The sequence below is a fragment of the Lissotriton vulgaris genome, chromosome 11, assembly GCF_964263255.1.
Source record: "Lissotriton vulgaris chromosome 11, aLisVul1.2, whole genome shotgun sequence".
NCBI classification, from domain to species: Eukaryota; Metazoa; Chordata; class Amphibia; order Caudata; family Salamandridae; genus Lissotriton; species Lissotriton vulgaris.
Genome location: NC_141699.1, coordinates 1,010,844,358 through 1,010,864,317, shown reverse-complemented (window position 1 = coordinate 1,010,864,317; position 19,960 = coordinate 1,010,844,358). Strand labels below are relative to the sequence as shown.

At 46.4% G+C, this 19,960-nt stretch overlaps 1 protein-coding gene across 2 annotated transcripts in view; it reads right to left on the bottom strand.

Moving 5' to 3' along the window:
* The window catches only part of SERPINI2 (serpin family I member 2), a 96,642-nt gene that overhangs the window by 59,059 nt on the left and 17,623 nt on the right, over positions 1–19,960 (bottom strand). For both annotated transcript variants that reach the window (XM_086944331.1, XM_086944332.1), the window contains exons 4-5: positions 1,681–1,875; positions 1,402–1,594 (exon numbers count right to left, since the gene is read on the bottom strand). In XM_086944331.1, coding sequence (XP_086800457.1) covers positions 1,402–1,594; positions 1,681–1,875 — 388 coding nt within the window. The remainder of the gene's footprint in view (positions 1–1,401; positions 1,595–1,680; positions 1,876–19,960) is intronic.

The window sequence follows — 19,960 nt, the reverse complement described above, 5'->3', positions numbered from 1 at the left end:
CCCTGGAAAGAGAGCCCCTTGCCCGCTGACCTCAAGTAGGGGGTGGCGGGTCGCTCTTCTCACCTGTGTCTTCGGCCAGTGTGAATCCAGACCCTCAATGTCGTTAGTGTTGTTCCAGCGTGGAAAGGGGGCAGGTCCCGACCGCCGGCCCAGTACTGATCAGCCCGTAGGCCCTACGCCAATCTCCACTGGTGCCTGCTGCCACGCTGCCCTTCCAGAATGAATTCTCTGCCCTGTGGGTCGTGCTGCAGGAGCCTCGCGGCCAGTTGTGGGCTAAGCTGATCGGGAGTGGGCTCCGGAGGCGGACGTTCGCCATCTTGTTTCTGGAGTTGGTGTTGAACAAAGTCACATTTACCTGAGAGCCCGCACCAAAACAGGACTCAGCTTCCAGCGCCAGATACTCCCCATATTCATACACTTGGGTGCCGTTTTTCGGCGAGTTCCGACGCGATGTGGCGGGCGAGTTTCATGCCCATTTACGGAGCCTCAGCAGAACATGTCCTCTATCGCAGCCTGCTTGGTCAGGCCCCCGTAAGCGTTCTCATTCTTAGCGGGTAATGCCTGGAATCAGCTCCCATGGGACATTCCGATGCTTCCTTCAGAGAATGTCTTCTGGAGGAGACTGAAATGTTGGCTTTTCTCCTCCGCTGATTTGGGTTTCAGTGTATTTGATGCATACCTGTGCTCCAGTGCCAGTACACTCTTGACTAGCTGTGCGCTTTACAAAACAGCATAATTTGGCTGAAATTGAGTGCTCAGGAAGAAGAGCAATAGCGAGTTGACGGGGTGGTCAGAGTGAGGATTGGGCCATAGAGGAGAGGTTTGCTCAAATGAAGGAATGCAAATAGTGATGATCAAGGATGAAGAGGTGAAGCAGGGTGAAGAATCCCAAACTAATGGGTCTTAATGAGTAGCAACCCTCTTGTCAGCAGTCACTGTGTCAGTCGTGCAAACCAGCACACATCAGTAAAACCCCTTAATTATCCTAGTCCCGTGAATGTGGATCCTCTCTATACTGACAACTGAAAATGCATTACTTCCTATTTTAGAAATAAGCAACAAAAATAAAACAAGCCCAAAAGAAGCACAAAAATAATTGCATACATTTTATCATATTTTACTCGTAGTTTAATTTTTTTTTCGTGTGTACTATGCAAGCATTAATTCATAATAACCTGCTATGTAAGCTTTCAAAAATGAAAACTATATATTTTGGAAAAAAAGTGTCGAAGGATCATAACAATGTATTATGGTGAAATGAAACAGTGGCCTGTGATAATGACTTCTATGACCCAATGTTCTGAATTCAAAAGCAGTTATGTCATTGTAATGCTGTCTAAGAGCACAGATAAGAGGAGGGAGTAACGAACAAAGCAGATGAAACTAAGCTTTATGGCCCACCTTGGAAGGCTCACTTCCACCTCCTCCTCTTCCATTTCAGAGATCCAGGCTTTTATCAGATCAGCTGTAATTACTTTTTCCATTTCTTCAATGGTAACTCGTTCTGCAGGAAGCACTAGAATTAAACTGATCGCCTCTCCTTTGTAAGGTAATTCCAAAACCTGATAACTCACATCCATATCTGAAAAAGTTCCTAAAAAAGGATTTAAAAAAAGAAAAGCGGTTAACTGGCAGCATATTAACCTACACTAAAGTGTTTAAAACTTGTTGGAAAGTTACCAATCTTTGTTCTCAGCTGGAGATGCATAGTTGGTATTTTGGTTACAGAACCGTGTTTCTCGGTAAATTCCATCAAATGAGTGTTTTCCGGTCGAAATTTATATTTCCATTCCCCACGGAAATAAATTGCATTCAGGAGCACAAGCTTTGTCAGAGCTCCAAAGTCTTCGCTAGAAATCAAGTTGTGGATTTTACCTGTAAAAAATACATCAGATAAACTGTTTAAATGTTGAAAAATGCTTACATGTTAGGGACTTCACAACTTCTGTGTATATATTTACTTATTCTTAACTTCACTCATATTCTTAAATCCACCCATACTTTCATTGGGAGGTAAGTATAAGTGGAATTAAGAATAGTAGTGGGCAAATTTACAATAAGTGGCATATCAGCAGGGATGCGCCACTTATTGTGCGCCGTGCCTTCGCCACCATGGATGCGCCGCATTTACAATGCGGCGCACCATGGGGCAAAAACGGCGCAGATGTGTGACGCATCTGTGCCGTAAAAGTGGCGCATTGCTGGAGTTGCGTCGCAAGCAAGACGCAACTCCAGCAATGCTCTAGGGGGGTCTATTCTTACAATGCTGCGTCAATCCTTACGCCTGCTTGAAGCAAGCGCAGGGTTTTGACGCAGCATGGGCCCCAAAGTGACTGAATGAAATCTTGTAGATTTCACTCAGCCACTTTTAGGAAGCGTTCCTGCCACCCCCCGCCCCCCCCCCCTGCGCCAGAACGCCTCCTTCTGACGCAGGGCTTTACAACATGACTCATCTCCCAGATGCGCCACGTTGTAAATATCCTGCACCATGGCGCATCTTTTGCTCCGCCGTTGTGTCACAAAAGTGACGCAACGGCGGCGTAAAAGAGGCGCAAGGGGCTTGTAAATCTGCCCCTAAGTGTATTCTAACTTAATTTAGTTGCAGGTCGATGTAGTGGATTAAATATTATTTCCCATGCAATATTCCGATTATGATACAGTGATCACTCACCCCACTTATTCAGCTTGTGACTACTGCGCCGTCTCTCAGACATCGCCACTACTTTAATAATATCTCAGCAGAGCTGGACTAGGGGAGGTGGGCAGGCAGGGTTTGACGAGAACCATCTGGTAAGGGGCATCATGGGGGTGTATCAGCAGAAATGTGGGGAACCACTCCCACATTTAGGGGCTTATTTATGGGCCCTTGCGTCACATTTGGGCCGTCGGTGCGTCACTTTTTGTGATGCACCCGCAGGGTAAAAAATGTGCCATGTTGCGTCATATTTACAAAGTGACGCATCTAGGTAGATGCGTCACTTTGTAAACCCCTGCGCCACATTGTACCTGCGCCAGGTATAATGTATGCAGGTGGGAGTTCTGACGCAAGTAAGCCTCGTAGAAGTGACGCAGTGAAATCTATGAGATTTCACTGCGCCACTTCTAGGACGCAAATGCGTTAATATCTTACGCCTGCCTCACAGCAGGCGTAAGACTGACGCAGGCACATTTCACATGGAATTTGCCCATGTTAGATGACCCATTACTGGAGTTGCGTTACTTTTGTCACACACTCCAGCAATGCGTCATTTTTGCGTCTACAGATACATCAAAAATACTGACGTATCTGTAACTCCTTGCGATATAATGTGTCATACTGTAAGTATGACGCATCCAGCAAGTCGCAAGGAGGGCGCAATGAAAAGTGACGCTTCGCTGTTTTCACGTTGCAATGCGTCACTTTTCATAAAGGAGGCCCTTAGTTTTTACTTCTCACTGCAGCTTTAGCCCCTTCGCTGTGGGGGTTAATCCTGCGCTGTGCTGGGGGGGAGGGGGCGCGCACAGCGCCCGCATGCTCATGACGAGCTGAGCTCGTCATGAGCTACAGTGCTCCTGTGCTCATGACAAGCTCATCTCGTCACAGGTGCATTGGCTCCATGGAACGTTCAGCACAGCGGGGGATTTATCCCCGCGTGTGAGCGTTCCACGGGCCATGACGAGCTCAGCTCGTCATGATTCACCGGAGCGCCATGGCTCATGACGAGCTCAGCTCGTCATGAGCATTGAAGAGGTTAATTCCTCTAAAAATAATATATATAACTTTCTCTAAAAATAATAGACCAGATTTCTCAATATTTCACGCAATGCAGCAAGACAACTTGGTGCGCTGCGTGAAAGGGAGAGGGCAGGAATGTGACATATTTAACATTATATTAAGCATTCCCACACTCTCCTTGCGCTGATGCACTTTTCGCTGCCTACCATCAATGCAGCCACCCTTGCGTCATGGTGCAAGGGTGTCTACGTTGTAGGCAAGGTTGTTTTGCGCAGGAAAGGGCACCTTCCTACACTTTAACAATCATCTGAGTCTTTTTTCTCTTTCTGCGTGTTCTGCAGAATACAGCACACATAGAGAGAGGCAAAAACGAGGAGAAATAAAGATATGTCTCCTTGTTACACCTACCCTGGGAAAAAGTAGCCTGTTGACACATTCCCAGGTCTACGCACGGTAAATCTGGGAATGCAGCAAATTCCATGGGTGGATGCGTGGGAACACTATTGCTCCAACCATGGGATGCCTTCTTAGGGCAAAGTAACACAAGACAGAGACTTGCGCTGCCTTGCATTGCACCAGATTTACCAAGCTCCGCAGTGCTGACCTTGCATGGCTTGGTTAATCTTACTTCAGTGTTAGACTGTTCTTGCATTACCTTTTGTGAAGGTAGGTCAACTCAACGGGAAACAACCTTTACAACGAAACTTTTACACCGCACTACCATTACAACGAAACTTTTACAACGCAACATCCATCACAACGCATGCATTTACAACGCAACCATTACAACGCATGACACTACAACGCACACCACTACAACGCATGCCATTACAACACAGTCATTACAACGCATACCATTACAACACATAGCATTACAACACATAGTACCCTTACACTATCCAACACTTACCCTACTGTTGCACCCCCTGGAGTTAGAATAGTAATTTTTACCCCTGCACTATCCAACACTTACCCTACTGTTGCACCCCCTGGAGTTAGAATAGTAATTTTAATACCCTACACTATCCAACACCTACCCTACTGTTGCACCCCCTGGAGTTAGAATAGTAATTTTTACCCCTACACTATCCAATACTTACCTTACATGCAATGTAATGTTATGCGTTATAATGGTATGCGTTGTAAATGTAGTATACGTTGTAGTGGAATGTGTTGTAAAGGTAGTTTCAAAGAATTAGTTGTAATGGCATGCGTTGTAATGGTATGCGTTGTAATGGATGTTGCGGTGTAAACATTGCGTTGTAAAGGTAGGCGTTGTAAAAGTATGCATTGTAACGTCATACATCCCAACTCAACACTTTGATAAATATGGCCCAATATGTTTTATCTGTTGCTCCATACTGCGCCTCTAAGTGCTTATTAACAGCTGTCCAGCTATAGTACTACTCAATTAGCTGAACTTGGGAGGATGTTGTGGCTTTTGCCAGATATTAAACTCCTGTCCTGCATCTCATTACTGTAAGCATTTAAGTCACTGAACCATATCGCTAGACAGCTGGGCAACTAATGATGTATTCACATTATTTTAATTACTTACATTACAACAGTAATTTGACTATTTCTTTAATCCCATTTAAAATGAATATTCAATTAATAGTTTCCAAAAAACATTCTCTTTTCTCGTTTGCTGTCAGACAAGGTATTCTGACAAAAAATTAGTACATTGATGCAACGAAACTGATCATCAACTACTCATAGCAGGCCAGATCTGCCTCAATTCGTGTTTGCGTGTCAGGAAATTAAGGAGAGGTGACACTGGTCTTCGAGATTAGATATGTGAGGCTTCCTAAAACGTGTTTTCCGACAAAATAGGTGACACGAAAAATGTATACTTTCAGAACTGTGTAGCAAGCCAGTAGAGGTGGTTTCTGGTGTACTGTTGGGACCAAAAACTCAGTGATGATATTGTTGTCACATCACCTACATGTGCTTGTGAAGGTCATCCCAGCAAGTTGTTGAACTTCTGAAATCCATACTTGTAAATTCCTCAAAACACTAGGCTGCTTAGGGTAAAGGGTGCAGAAATGACAACAGACCCACAAGATACCCCAATTACCTTGTTGCAGCCTATGTCCTTATTGATCAGGTCAGAAGGAGAGGCTTTCTCCAAACTGATGAAAGGTTTGGGGGTTGACTCCCTCCTGGGAAGGTGGGGTGGACACAGAGAAACTGACCCCTACTTGAGTACTCTTCTGCTTTCCTGGTGCTTTGCCTCTGTACTGCGCTTCTTTCTTTCTAGTCTCCATGCTGGCCACTGTAACATTTATGGTTTTGTTATTTACATAGCTAGATTTAATACTTGAAAGTTGGTGATCATGTAGTGGTTGGTGTTAAATATCATGGCTATGGTCTGGCCGGCAGTCATTGACTCTAGAATATAAAATCCGGGCATGTTGAGAAATCGTCTAATATTACCAACATGTGTTGGCCATCAGGCAGGCTTACAAAATCAGCACTCACTCTGTGCCAAGGAATGAGGGGAATGGATTCAGTGATGAGAGGTGCTGGTGGATCTGCCGGGACAGCAGCTTGGCATATGGATCATTGTCTCTCACAGTGCATTCCATCCGGTCATTTAAAACAGGGAACCAGACCTTGTATCAGAGCCTGGACTTCACCTTCAGCACACTTTGATGTGCATAGTGGTCTAGATTGACCACCTGTTTTCGCAGTGATGCCGGAATTACCAATCGAGGACCTCTTAATAGACTCCCTTTAGGAGAAACAGTAAGTTCATGCTGGACATTTTGTGGTGACGACAATGTCAATCGGGCATCATCTGTTCTGTGAGAGGCATTGTGAGTGAGGGTGTGGCAGTTTCCAGAAACCATTGCTGATATTGCTAACTGAAAACAGTCATCTAACGGGGTAGCTGGTACTATGTCATCCAGAGAGGTTGGCAGAGGACTGGATCACTCTACCGTCAATCACACGTACTCCTGCACATCTTCGGCATCTGATTCTTTACCGACAATGACTGGTCTCACGTGCCTGGAGAGATAGTCAGCTGGGTTTTGAGACTCTGGATGACACACTACTGTGAAATTGTATCCCTGTAACTGAAGGATCCATTTCTCGATCCTGGGAGGTGGTTTTGATGAGCATCCTGTGAATACAGGTATCAGTGGCTTGGGGTCCATGTGAACTACAAACAGTTGGCCGTTAAGGTGAAAATGGCGACACCCCAGTGGACCACAATAGCTTCCTTCTCAATATGAGAGTAATGCGTCTCCATATATGTTAGAGCACGAATAGTGTACTCCAAGGGAGCCATTCACCATTGTCCTGTTTTTGAGAGAGCACTGCCCCCAGGCCAGTAGAGCTGGTGCCCATGGATATTTCTGATTCATTGCGAAGGTCAAAGTAAGCCAGCATGTTTTGTGCAGACAGAGCTTGTTTTGTCACTTGGAACACATACTCTTGGTCAGGCCCCCATCCCCAAACTGCATTTGCTATAGCCAGTTCTCGAAGAGGAGCTGTGAGTGTGGTCAAGTTTTGAATGAATTGGCCACAGTATGTGACAATCCCCAAGAAGCTGAGGATGCCTGTAACGCTTGTTGGTGCTGGAGCTGTCTGAATAGCCAGAACCTTTGCGTGATCCGGCATGACCCCATGTTCAGAGAAACGATAGCCAAAGAAAGCAATTTGTTTTTAGAGAAAGGAACACTTTTTACGTTGCAGGGTGAGTCCACTGTTCTGCAGTCACCTGAATGTTGCCTTGAGCCTGTCAAGAAGCTGTTTGATGGTTGGAACATGCAGTAGTATGTCATTAATACCATTGATGACCCCTTCAAGACCAGCCAACATGCCCCTGACGGTATCTTGAAAGACTTCAACCGCACTTGATACCTCGAAAATGAAGCATTTGTATCTCCTTAGACCCACGTGTGGGGAGAAAGCAGTGATGGCTCTGGATTCTAGAGGTAGCAACAGTTGATGGTATCCTGCTCGGAGATCCATCTTCGAGAATCATCTCGAACCACTCACTTCCGCCTCAATTTCAGTAGAGACTGCGCAAGAATGTTTATCGAAGCCCCTGTGTCATTCAGGACCAGGACTTGGTGGCCCGATACGAGGACTTTGTATTTAGGAATGCACCATTGAGAGTACTCTCCTGGCTGCATAGCATGTATGACATGTACTGCCTCCTCCACAACATCATCATCCATGTCTTCTTCATCTGGGGCCTCAGGTGTCTGTATGACGTTGACTGATTTGGGTTTTTGCACCTTTTGACAGGCAGAGGAGCGGCATAGTTTGGCAACATTTTGTAGTCTATTGTATGCTGTACATCTCTTGCACTGGACAGGTTAAGACCCATGATGAGGGAAGGGTCCTCCGCACACGTAACACACCTTGGAACCCGTAGTAGGCTTGAGGCGAGGCTACTTTTTTCTGCTCCCATAGCCGTCAGGCTCAGTCTTTACTTGTTGTTGGAGAGCCGCTTCCATGTGCGCAGCACACACTTTAGAGAGGTCCTTTAACCACCTCATCATGAGTATTTCAGCTATGGACAGCCCCGGGACCTGGAGAATATTCTCCCTTAGTTTGACAGATTCGCAACTCTGTATGAACTGAGCGTAAATCTCATCATCGGTGTCGGGCAGCGTGCAGGTGCTAACAAGTGCTTTTAGTCGTGATTAAAGTGTCCACTGATTCCTCAGGAAGCTGCCTGTCTCGGCATAGGAGGAATTGTTCATAGTCAGGATTTGCAAAAGGCTCATTTAAGAGTAGTGAATGTAAATGATGGGCTGGCCTCCATTACTGATTTCCCTAGCTTGTGAATGGTGGCCCCCGAGACGCAGGAGCATCGGGAATCTGCGGTCATTTGCCAAGGCTACTACAGCAAAATAGTATTAACCCCTTCGATGCTGATGACGAGCTCAGCTCGTCATCAGCCACGGTGGGCGTGTGCGGATGACGAGCTGAGCTCGTCATGTAACGCGGCTTTTGCAAAAAAGCAGCGTAGCGCAAAAATAACCGCCGCAGCGATGCGGTTAAAGTCTCTCTACCAGTGCTTTAAATGGGCCTGTACTGTCGGGTACAGAGTACCGGCAATTTTTCTCAAGATAAATGCTATACTTTTAATTGGAGAGTACCGGCACTTCTCAGAAACAAGCAGGTACTCTGCTACAGAGAACCTGCACTTCTATTTTTCCATTTCAAGCACTGCTCTCTACCCAGACTTTTCATCATGCTGCCTTCGCAGATGGGGGATCTTCCACAATGAAAGGTTCAAGGGTGGGTACTGAGGCCATCCTAGGTCGAGCAGGTAGCTGACTGTGCAGAAGTAAGGAGGTGTAGAAAAAGTATGAGCTATGCAACTTGTGATGGGAAAAACCACCACCAGGCGAAAGTCATATGTAGGGGATAGGGGAGTTGGGTCCCAGAGACACCCTCACCAGAAGCCACAACCTTTTTCTTTTCTTAAGGGGGCAGCAGCAGCAAAAACAGAGGTTGGGCTGGTTCTCACCCTAATATTTTCAGGCACAAAAAAAGTTCCTCAGCATAGAAGACAAAAAGAGACTTGCCTGTGCAGGGTCATGTGCAGGGAAAAATCAGATGGGCCCTCTTGGCTGACTGCCTTGTGCAGGAGACAAAAGGGCCGCAGCAGCATGTCTGGGACACGGGGATGATGGAGGCAGAGAAGAGTGCTGTGGGTGGGACCAACCAGGAGGTGTCCAGCGAGGATGGGAAGCAGACAGGAGTACTCCCGGCTGCAGTTAACGATGAGGCATATGGCACAGGCAGCACCAGCGGGAGGCGGCGTATTGTAGGTGAGCACCAAGACCAGATTGAGTGCATGGGTGGGTAAGCAAAACTCCTGCTTGTTGCGAATTTGTTAAATAACAAGCACGGCCTGAACCAGGAAGCACACACGCGGCACAAGAACACAGAACCGATACCAATGTAGTTCACTTTGTGAACACGAGGTCTAGGCCTCGGATCCTTTTATTATCTCCCCCATCAGTTTATGGCCAATACCAGTTGGGTTATGTGTGACAGATTCCTCTGCTTTTTCCCCCTTCACTTGCTTCGTATGTTGGGAAGTTCCATGTCCCAACACAACAAGTGTCTGGATTATGAGTAGGTATATATTTGTGTACATACTTTACCCCGCTTTCAAATTGAATTGTTTCTGTATGGCATAATAGGCAGATGGCTCACCATCATTATTTCAGAGTAAAGAATCAAGCTGTCTGCAAGTCCACTCCATACCGTTCATCCTCACAGCATGGTTTTTCTACGAAAATGTGTCCCAAGTTCTCCACTTTTATAGTATCCTCCCCATAAACTGCAGGATGCAGAGGAAGTGTAGGTACTAAAGACAGGTATATTGTCTGAGGTGGCAGTCCACAGAAGGTAGAGCAATATTTGTTTATATTGTGGTTCACAGAATATGAAATTATGCCTTGCACTGAATAAGTGTTAGTCATTATTTATGGTAAAAGATATCAGGGCCAGGTGTGTTTTTTTTCTCAAAGTGTGCTTACCAAAAGTTCTGAAGAACTGCTCTACACCTTGTCTCCAACAGTAGCCTGTATACATTGGTTAGCAAACACATAGTGACTTCAAAGAACTATAAGGCGGGGGTCCCACTTCTCTAAACACTCTGAAAGCACCATTTTATGAGCAAGAGTGTCTCAATCTGAGCAATGGTTACCCAGGGGCTGATGTACAACAGGGTGGGAATAAGAAAATCCTCAGTTTACGGAAAAGGTATTAATTACTTAGGAACCTACAAGTGAATTCTCCAGATCTAACTTTTCCCAGAGTATTTTGAAGATTTTCTATTACTACCAATGTTTAAATCAAGCACCTAATACCCTGTGGAAGTGCCATGCTCAGAGCAGTTGGAGCCATGAGCGGCTCTTTGCACTTATCAGGACATGTAATAGTATCAGCCGTCTATCACAGCACATTATGCTGTGATCCAAAAATATATCAAAAAATTGTAAGGATCTCAGCCATAGCTATGAATAAAGGAGCTAGGGCTTGGTGGTTCATCCAGTTCATATGCCCTAAGAAATCCTGTTCATATAAATAATTGTTTTTTGTAAAAGGTTCTTTCTAACCATTCTGATTAGGGCACAGACCTGTTTCTCAGGAGTGAATTGGAGTCACTAAAAAATTAGTTGTGGCAAACGTATAGACATAGGTGCACCTCCTGGCATGATTTAAAATCAGGTGATCGTGGGGAGCTAGAGAGCCAGTGGACAAGATGGCTGCACCTTAGTGAGGCTCTGTCAGCCTGGGAGCATGATCTGTCATAGTCCTGCATGACAAAGAAATATCTGCGCTCGTAAACACGCAGCATGTTCCTGGAAAACCATTGGGGAGCTGTGGAGCTGATCAGGAGCTGTTTCCGAGCCGCATAAGCCTACAACTCTGCTGATCCATCTGTGCAGCCTAGACCCATGAAACAGAGCACAAAATGGCGGAGACCTGTGCAGCAGATTTAGTCAACGGGATCGATGGCTGCTATAGATGCCACCGTGCTAGCCTCTAACGTGCTGGGGGCCCGCGGGGGCACTGAAGCTTCATGAACACTAGGAGTCCGGACTGTGCAAATGCGTCTCATGCTGCGGTGATCTGGGGGCAAAGGAAAGTTGCGAGAAGCGCTGGTAAATGGAGGAGCAGAAACTACACCACCACAAAGCCACTGGGGCGGTAAGATTATTCTGATTGAAATCTACTGGGGCCTGCTAACTCCTATAACACACTTGCCTGGAGCGAGAGGGTTGACCCAAGCTGTACAGTGAGATCGGCTCCAAACACTGTTAAGAGGTAGAAACACAGAGAAGCATAAAACCACAAAAGAGCCTCAAATAGCCCCCATATCTGAGGTTCCCCTGCAAGAGCAAACTCAATCATTAATATATCAATCAATATAAACAATCATTTATTTTACTAATAAATGATTGTTTATATTCTCTACTGTCAGACTGACTCTTCACTTGTTTGAAAGGCTAAGAGGTGGTCTTAAGTGACCCGGGTGACCCTAAATCAGGTAATTTCCTTCAGTCGGCGCCCGGGGACTCCATTGGGTGGGAGGCCCATCTCTCACCCGCGGACGGTGGAGAAGAATGGGCCGCGCCGGGTCATATGGGGAGATCGGGGATCCCCACTTGATTGAGCCTTGTTCTCACGGCTGCTCAGCCTGTCTGATCGGATGGTGCCTTGCCCAGTGGCCACCCCACTGAGGTCCTAAAAGGCAAAACCCTTGGATCTGACCGTTTGGTCCGAAGAGTAGGCAGTGAAGAATAACTTTACTTGACCTGTGTGCACCAGGTGAGTTTGTTTTGTTTTGTGATAAATATGGCGCCATCTTGAGTCCTAACTTGTTCGAACTTGGTGGATCTGCGGATCCTTGAGATACAGGGTCACTTGTTGAATTTGGTTTACTCATAAAAAAAGGTCTGGGGCTAGAGCCTATCTTCTGCCTGCTATAGTTTTCGGACCGTCTTGGTTCTTACTTTTTGGAATTATATTTGTCAAGTGTGGACAGTGAATGTGTCTTATATTAAGATGCCTTGTTGGAGTAAATTAGGGTGTTTTGGATGTCAGTGTTGTTCTACTGAGGCAAGATTGGAAAAGAGGAAGCCTGCGCCTCCAGGAGGTACCCCAAATTTCGATGTACATGTTAAGTACGGTATTGGCCCTATTATGTTTAGCACTCAATCAATCAATCAATCATTGCATTTGTATCGCGCACTACTCACCCGGAGGGTCTCAAGGCGCTTTGGGAGGGGGGGGTCCGCTACTGCTCGAACAGCCAGGTCTTGAGCAGCTTCCTGAAGGCGAGGTGGTCTTGGGTCAGGCGGAGGTGGGTCGGGAGGGAGTTCCAAGTCTTGGCGGCCAGGTGGGAGAAGGATCTTCCTCCTGTTGTGGCTCTTCGGATGCGGGGGACAGCGGCGAGCGCCTGGTTGGTCGATCAGAGGTGGCGTGTGGGAGCGTAGAAGTTGAGGCGGCTGTTGAGGTAGCTCGGGCCTTGGTCGTGTAGGGCTTTGTGTGCGTGGGTGAGGAGACGGAAGGTGATTCTTTTGTTGATGGGGAGCCAGTGCAGGTCTCTCAGATGTCCGGAGATGTGGCTGCGTCGGGGGATGTCGAGGATGAGTCTGGCTGAGGCGTTCTGGATCTGCTGGAGTCTCTTCTGGAGCTTGGCGGTGGTTCAGGCGTAGAGGGTGTTGCCGTAGTCCAGACGGCTGGTGACGAGGGCCTGGGTGACCGTCTTCCTGGTCTCGGAGGGGATCCACCGGAAGATCTTGCGTAGCATGCGCAGGATGTTGAAACAGGACGAGGAGACGGCGTTGACTTGTCTACTGCATAAGTATATGAGGGACAATGCAGACTTGCAGTGGCCACTCACAGGTACATTTGATAAAGGAAAATTGAGTTTCCTGCAGGGTAAATTGTTTGCTAAGAGAGGTAGGCAGTTGATGTTTGACATTCTCTAGGTGTGGCAGAAGGAAGCAAAGCAGTAATGTATGAGAGCGGAGAAGGAGGCCCAGAGGGGGAAGGTGCTGACAGTGACGCAGTAAGCTGTGGCCTAAGATAGAGAGAAAATAGAGAAGGGTATAGAATGTGCATTTAGGAAGCTTTGCTTACAGAGTGATAAATGCTATGTCACTCGGGAAGAAGGTGATATCTTTGTGGAAGAGCTATTAGAAACCCGACCTCCACCTCCTTATTCCCCGCGGAGGGAATATCCCATTGTTCAGACGTCTCAGCTGCCAGACTCTGCTCTTGCTAGTTCTGGTCTTCCTGCCTCTGGCTCAGCTGCTCTAGCCTCAGCCCGCCTCTTTCCTCAGTCTCTGCAAGCTGCAGGTGCAAGAGCAGCTAGTTCTCCTGTTATGTCTGTTTGCCCTATACATGTTGCTTCTCCCTCTCTCACCCCTTATTTGCAGCCGTTGATTTCGCTGATACCAGCTTCTTTATATGTTCTGTCCCCCTCATGTATTTCATCTCCAGTACTGCTGAGTGCTGGGACGCCTGTGAGTGGAGTGGATGAAGGAAACTGGGTAGCAGCGCAAGAACGAATGGGGAGGGTGTCAATGAGATCTGATGTGGGAATGAGGAGAAGAGAATGGTGGCTGATCAGGCTGCGCAATGGAAGACGTGTGGAGTGTGATGAAAGATTATGAGCCATTTGGGCAGCAGCATGCTCACAAGCAAATGTCGGCTACACTGATAGGATTGTGGGAACAGTGTTTCAATGGTGTTGCTCCGCAGATTATATATGATATTAGAGATTGTGTGTATGCTACTGACTTGGCCCCCAATTACGTTTTAGTAATCTTGCAACCCTGGTGACTACCTCAGTAGATTACATCAGAAGACCCCAACAATGGTTATGCAGTTCCCTATGAGAGAGGTACATCCAATCGACCATCCCGAGATTCCGGGGCATTGCAATGCTGCAAATGTTGTTATTCAGCCAAAGGTAGAGGCCCGTTTCCAGGAACAGTGGGTCTACACTCCTTGGAACAGGAGCGAGGTACCCTTAAAAGTCCGTTGCCAGACCCTAGAAAAAATCCAACTGCGTACTATAAGAAATTGACGGAGGCGGCTTCCTCCACGGTAATTACACTAGTTGATATTGAGCTGATCTTTGGATTATTGGTACCCGTGGGCATATGGAGGCAGGTGCATATGCAGGACCATGCAGTAGAGCTTGGAGGGACATGGAATGAGATAAAGGCTTGGGATAAGGAACAGAATTCTGGCGAGAAACGGAGAGCAGAAATACTGGCTCTACCAGGTCGCATTATTACTTATATGTATTCTCTTATTCCACCTAGACGAGTAGATAGGGACAAGCTAGCAGCATGTCGTCAGAAGAAGGATGAAAGCGTGTCAGATTTTTTCACTAGGTTTGAAGGTGTGTTCTTGGATTTTAGTGGACAAGATTTGTCGGTGGAGGGTGATGTCCGATTGTTTGTAAACAGGTTTGTTACAAACTTGCTTCAGGAGATCGTGACTCTGTTGCAGGCTTCGGAGACGGAGAGTACTTGGACTACCTCTTCCCCATCAGTGATATTGAGAATGGCACAGTATTATGAGCATAGAGAAAATGAGAACGAGAAGATGGAGGAAAAGAATAAGGATTTAAAGAAAAAATGCATTAATGCACCAAGTGACAAGGGGGAATTGAAGAGGGCGCTGGGGGTCGGCCCAGCAGTTGTTCGGACGAACAGGAATAGCACCGCAGGTGCACCTGTAGAACCAAACCAATGTGCGTATTGTAAAAAGGAGGAGCATTGGCACAGTAAGTGCCCTGAGCTATTGCACAAAGATGCGACCGCAAGAGGTCGGGGTTTTAGAGTACGTGGTTGTGATGGAGGGTGTTGTGATGAGATGCAGACAGAGGATTCATCGTATGGTCGTCAGACTCAGAATTATTTTGATGATACTCGGAGGGGAGAGTATTATCATGATGATTATGATATGGACGCGGTGACAGGGATTTTTCACAGCTAGGACAGCCAGGGACAGGGCAAGGGACCAGTTTCAGTGCCTGTAGATCAGCGTGGACCTTATGTCACCACGGACTTGCATGGCACGGTCAAGACATTCCTGATTGATAAGGGTGCTATGAATAGCTCTGTTTCTCATTCGCTGGTCCTAGAGCCAGCTCTGTTGGGCCTAAATAATGTTTTGGTAGGTTTCTCAGGTGTGCCGGTTGTGAGCCCCATTTCTAAGCCCCAGGCTTTGACTATTGGCCCTTTCACGGTTGATTCACCATTTCAACTGAGACAAATTGTGGGGAGAATTTGATGGAATTAGATTACTGAAATGGCTACACACAACAATATACTGTTCACCGGATGGTGTTGATATGACTAGTGGCCCGAAGGTGATTAGTACAAAACAATGTTTTACTAAAGACACCCCCCTCCCTGCTGAGTGCAAGGATGTGCCACTATCCCTCTGGGCTACGGGAGATACAGATGTGGGGTTGTTACAGATCCCACAGGTCTCTATCAAGATCAAAGATAATGCTGTACTGCCGCGTATTCCTCAGTATGAGATACCACAGGCAGGAGAGAAAGCCCTCTTACAAATAATAAAGAACCTAATACGGACTGGTGTGGTTGAGGAAACAGCTGCAAATGTTTGTAATAGCCCTATTCTTCCCATTCTTAAGAAGGCACCCTCAGATGCTTCTGATGCTCACCCTGATGTTTATCGTTTTATTGTTGATCTGCGCAAGATAAACAAAATAGTAATTCCTCATTATCCGGTAGTTCCTGACATTACCACATTGTTAACAATGATTGCTCCCTCCGCCAAATTCTTCTTTGTGATTGATTTGAAAAATTCTTTTTTAGCAATCCAATAGTAGACATATTTTTGGGTTTGTCATAACTGGCAGGAGCATTTACTTCTGTCATGCTCCTCAGGGCTATAATGAAAGTCCTAGCATTTATAGTCAAGCCCTGAAAGGACAATTGGATTCATTGACGCTCCCCTCTGGAAATGTCTTTTTGCAATACGTCGACGACCTCTTAGTGGCCACTGACATTGGGGATGGCTGCAAAGACGCAACTGTTAAATTATTGCTTCATTTGGCCTGCCATGGGCATAAAGTGTCCCTTTCCAAATTTCAATATTGTTGACAGGAGGTTACCTATTTAGGTCATCTACAGTCGAAGGAGGGTCATAGCCTAGCACCTGAGCGCATTGCTGCTATAAATAACATGCCTGTCCCTAAGAAACAACGTGATGTGCGTGCTTTTATCATCATTCCTTCGTATTGCCGTCACTGGATCACTATTTATTCCCTATGAACAAAGCCCCTACTCCAGCTAACCACGAAAGATGTGCACGAACCCCTGCCTTGGACACCTGCATGCCAGCAAGCTTTTGAACAATTAAAGGTTGCACTTTGCTCTGCTCCTGTGCTTGGTACACCGAATTACCAGAAGCAGTTTGTGCTCTATGTACATGAGAGGGCTGGCTGCGCGCTCTCTGTATTAACACAGGCCTTTAGTGGTAAGCAAAGGACTTGCGCTAATTTTTCTGCTATCCAGGATAACGTCGTCAGAGCCCTCCCAAGCTGTCTAAGAGCTGCCGTGGCCATCTCTATCAGGCAATCGTCAGGGCTCGTTCTTGATACTGACCTCACAGTTATGGTACCTCATGCTGTGGGTACACTTTTGAATAAGACAAAGACACAGCACCTCCCTAGTGTCAGGATTGAGCCCAGTTCAGACCGCCCTGTGCAGGTGTCTTCCACTGCCAACTCGACCTTCAGGATCGATCCTTATGCTATTCCCACAAGCTGGTCACTACTGGTGGCAAGATACCGCTGTGCACGGAGCAGGCATTTCCCTGTTGCCTGATATCGCCAGTTCTGTTAGCGTTCTAGTGTTTTCCCTCGAACGCCGGCTCAGTGTTCTTGGAGCGCGAGCGTTGTTTGAACGTCGCACTTCAACGGAATTTCCTCCGAGAGGCGAAGGTGTCATTCGCGCTCTCCTCACAGTTAGTTATTTAGAGAAGCTATAAACTAGTTTTAGTCAGGGTTAGTGTATTAGCCCTGTATCTTCCTTGTTCGCATTTTCCCCGATGCTCAGGCGGCTTCCCAGTTTGCTGCGTCAGTCACCTTCCTACTCCCGCTTGCCTTAGGGACTTCCTCACTGAGGTTTCCTAGCGGTTCAGCCCCATTTATTTTCCCCAATCTTCAGACTCACTATTTTCCCTGCTTCTTGAAACTCTCCGTCGAGAGCTGCATTCCTGGTCCTCTGCTGTGAACTCTTCCTGGACAGCTCGTCATACAGCGGCAGTGGCATCCTGTACTTGGTGAGCTCGAACCAGTTTACTTGACTGAATATAATTAGTTCAATTGCACCGCTTCTTGTGTATGTGGAAACTTGGTGGAATACTTTTGGAAAAGACTAGTCCATGCCAGTTTAGACTTCACGCTCTACAGTTTTGGAACTGAACATTTGGCTGCCTTCCTTTGGTGTGAGAATTGGAGCTGCGTACATCTTCATCCACACAGAGTCTACAAGTAGATAACAATATATATATATATTCTTGTGTACCACCTTTACTTCATTCTCTGAGCCACAGCAGCTAAGCTCCATTGACCTTCTCCACTGCAGCTTTACTGAGACCTTCTAGAGAGCCGCTAAACCTCACACACTCACAGGTACTTAGGATAAGGCTAGAAGGGTAGTTTAGGAATCAGCACCTAGAAGGTCAGAACTTAGTAATTGTTGTTTTGTTTTGCAGAACAATCTTCACCAATCCTAGAGCGGGAGAAGATGAATGTGTGAGCAGTCTCTCTGTTTGTCTTATCCACTTCCCCTTTCCCTGACGTCCCTGTCGCAAGAGCAATCCGGCTCAGGGGCGAAAGGGAATTGGGAGCTATCTTCACCTTCGGTGTGGTAACCCCGCGGAGCTCTGAAACTACAGGTACTTTCTGACAGATTGAAGTGCCCGCTGTTGCTCTCCGCTTGAGTATCATGGCCGAAGGATTTGATTTGAAGGCCCTGGGATCCATCCTGGAAGATTTGCAAAAGCAATTGATGGAAACCCGAGAGGAGGTTAGAAAATCCAATCAGGAGACTAACTTTCTTCGTCAGAAAATAAATGAACTCACGGTTAGTCCAAGCCCAGATTTTGTGGGTCAGAAGTCCCAAACATTTAATCCATCTCCAGCCACCAGCGAGTTTTCCACCCAGGTAGTGCATGCTATGTCTCCCACAATTCCTCTAGCCCCTCCCGAGAGATTTATGGGTGATCCAAACAAGGCACAGGTTTTTGTTACTCAGTGTTCGTAACATTTTTTGTGCAAACCTATAATTTTCAAGGAGGATCAGTCCAAAGTGGCGTTCATGCTGTCGTACCTGAGTGGAGATGCCGCATCTTGGTCGTTGCCGTTGGTGTCTACTAATGATCCTGTGCTGTACAATTTCAGGGAATTTAAGACAGAATTTTTACGAATTTTTGATCGGAGAGCAATCTCTCAAACCACAGATAATGAGCTTCTTGATTTAAAACAAGGGAATCGAGAGTTGGTGGCGTATTTGGCTCAGTACAATAAGCTTATTGTGGAAACTAATTGGCCTGCAGAAAAAAGAGCAGCCATATTTTACAGAGGTCTACGAGATGAATTGAAGGATGGTCTCTCTCAGATTCCTAAGAGACCCACAGACGTTTCAGAACTCATCGACCTGGTTCTTCAAATTGATCAAAGACAATCTGAGAGACGTCAGGAGCGGCGAAAGGAAACTCGACCCATTCCTCCAAGATTTGACCGAATGCGTCCTGAGAGTGTTAAGGCTAAGGAAGAAACCACCATAGAAGAACCTATGCAAATCGGAACGGTTTGAGGACCTCTTAGCACGGAGGAGCGTGAAAAGAGAAGGCAAGGCAAATTGTGTATGTACTGTGGAGGTTCAGGACATTTTGTCAAGGAGTGTCCACGGAGACCTAAGACGGCGTCATGGGTAAAAGACAAGCTCCACCAGTAGAAGGAGTTGCTCTGGTGGAAGCCGATTCTAAGTCAACTCCTTTAATCCAGTCCATATCAAACACCATGCAGTTTTCAGCTCCTCATCTCATACTCTCTTGCCAAATAATTTTTGGAAAGGAACAGTGTGCAAATGTAGCAATTATGATCGATTCTGGAGCTACTGGAAATTTTTGCGATATTTTGTTTGCAAAGCGCTTGGGAATAAATTTTGTGACAAAGGACAAACCGGAGCCGGTGCGAGCTGTAGATGGAACTCCTTTATCTTCCGGTCCGATAGCTTTTGACACGGAGACAATCTCTGTGATTGGGCCTGGAGAACATTATAGTTACCTTCGATTTAGTTTAATTGATGCTCCTCAATTCCAACTCATTTTGGGCCTGCCTTGGTTAACAGAACATAACCCGAAGATTGATTGGGCTAAGAGAACTGTAGACTTGGCTTCCGAATTTTGTTTGGAACACTGTTTTCATTCCCCCCAACAGAAGAGAGAGTCCAGTGAAACTTACTGTTTGGCTAATCAACCGCAAGTAATTTGTTTGGTGGAACTTCCAGAAATTCCTGCGCAGTATCAAGATTTGAAAGCTGTGTTTGATGAGCAAGAGGCGCAAAGACTTCCCCCTCATCGGGATTATGACTGTACTATAGAATTGGAACCAGGTGCCTCGCTGCCATGTAGTCGCATATATGCTCTTTCGGAATCTGAAAATTTGCATTTGAAGGAGTACCTTGACAAGAACTT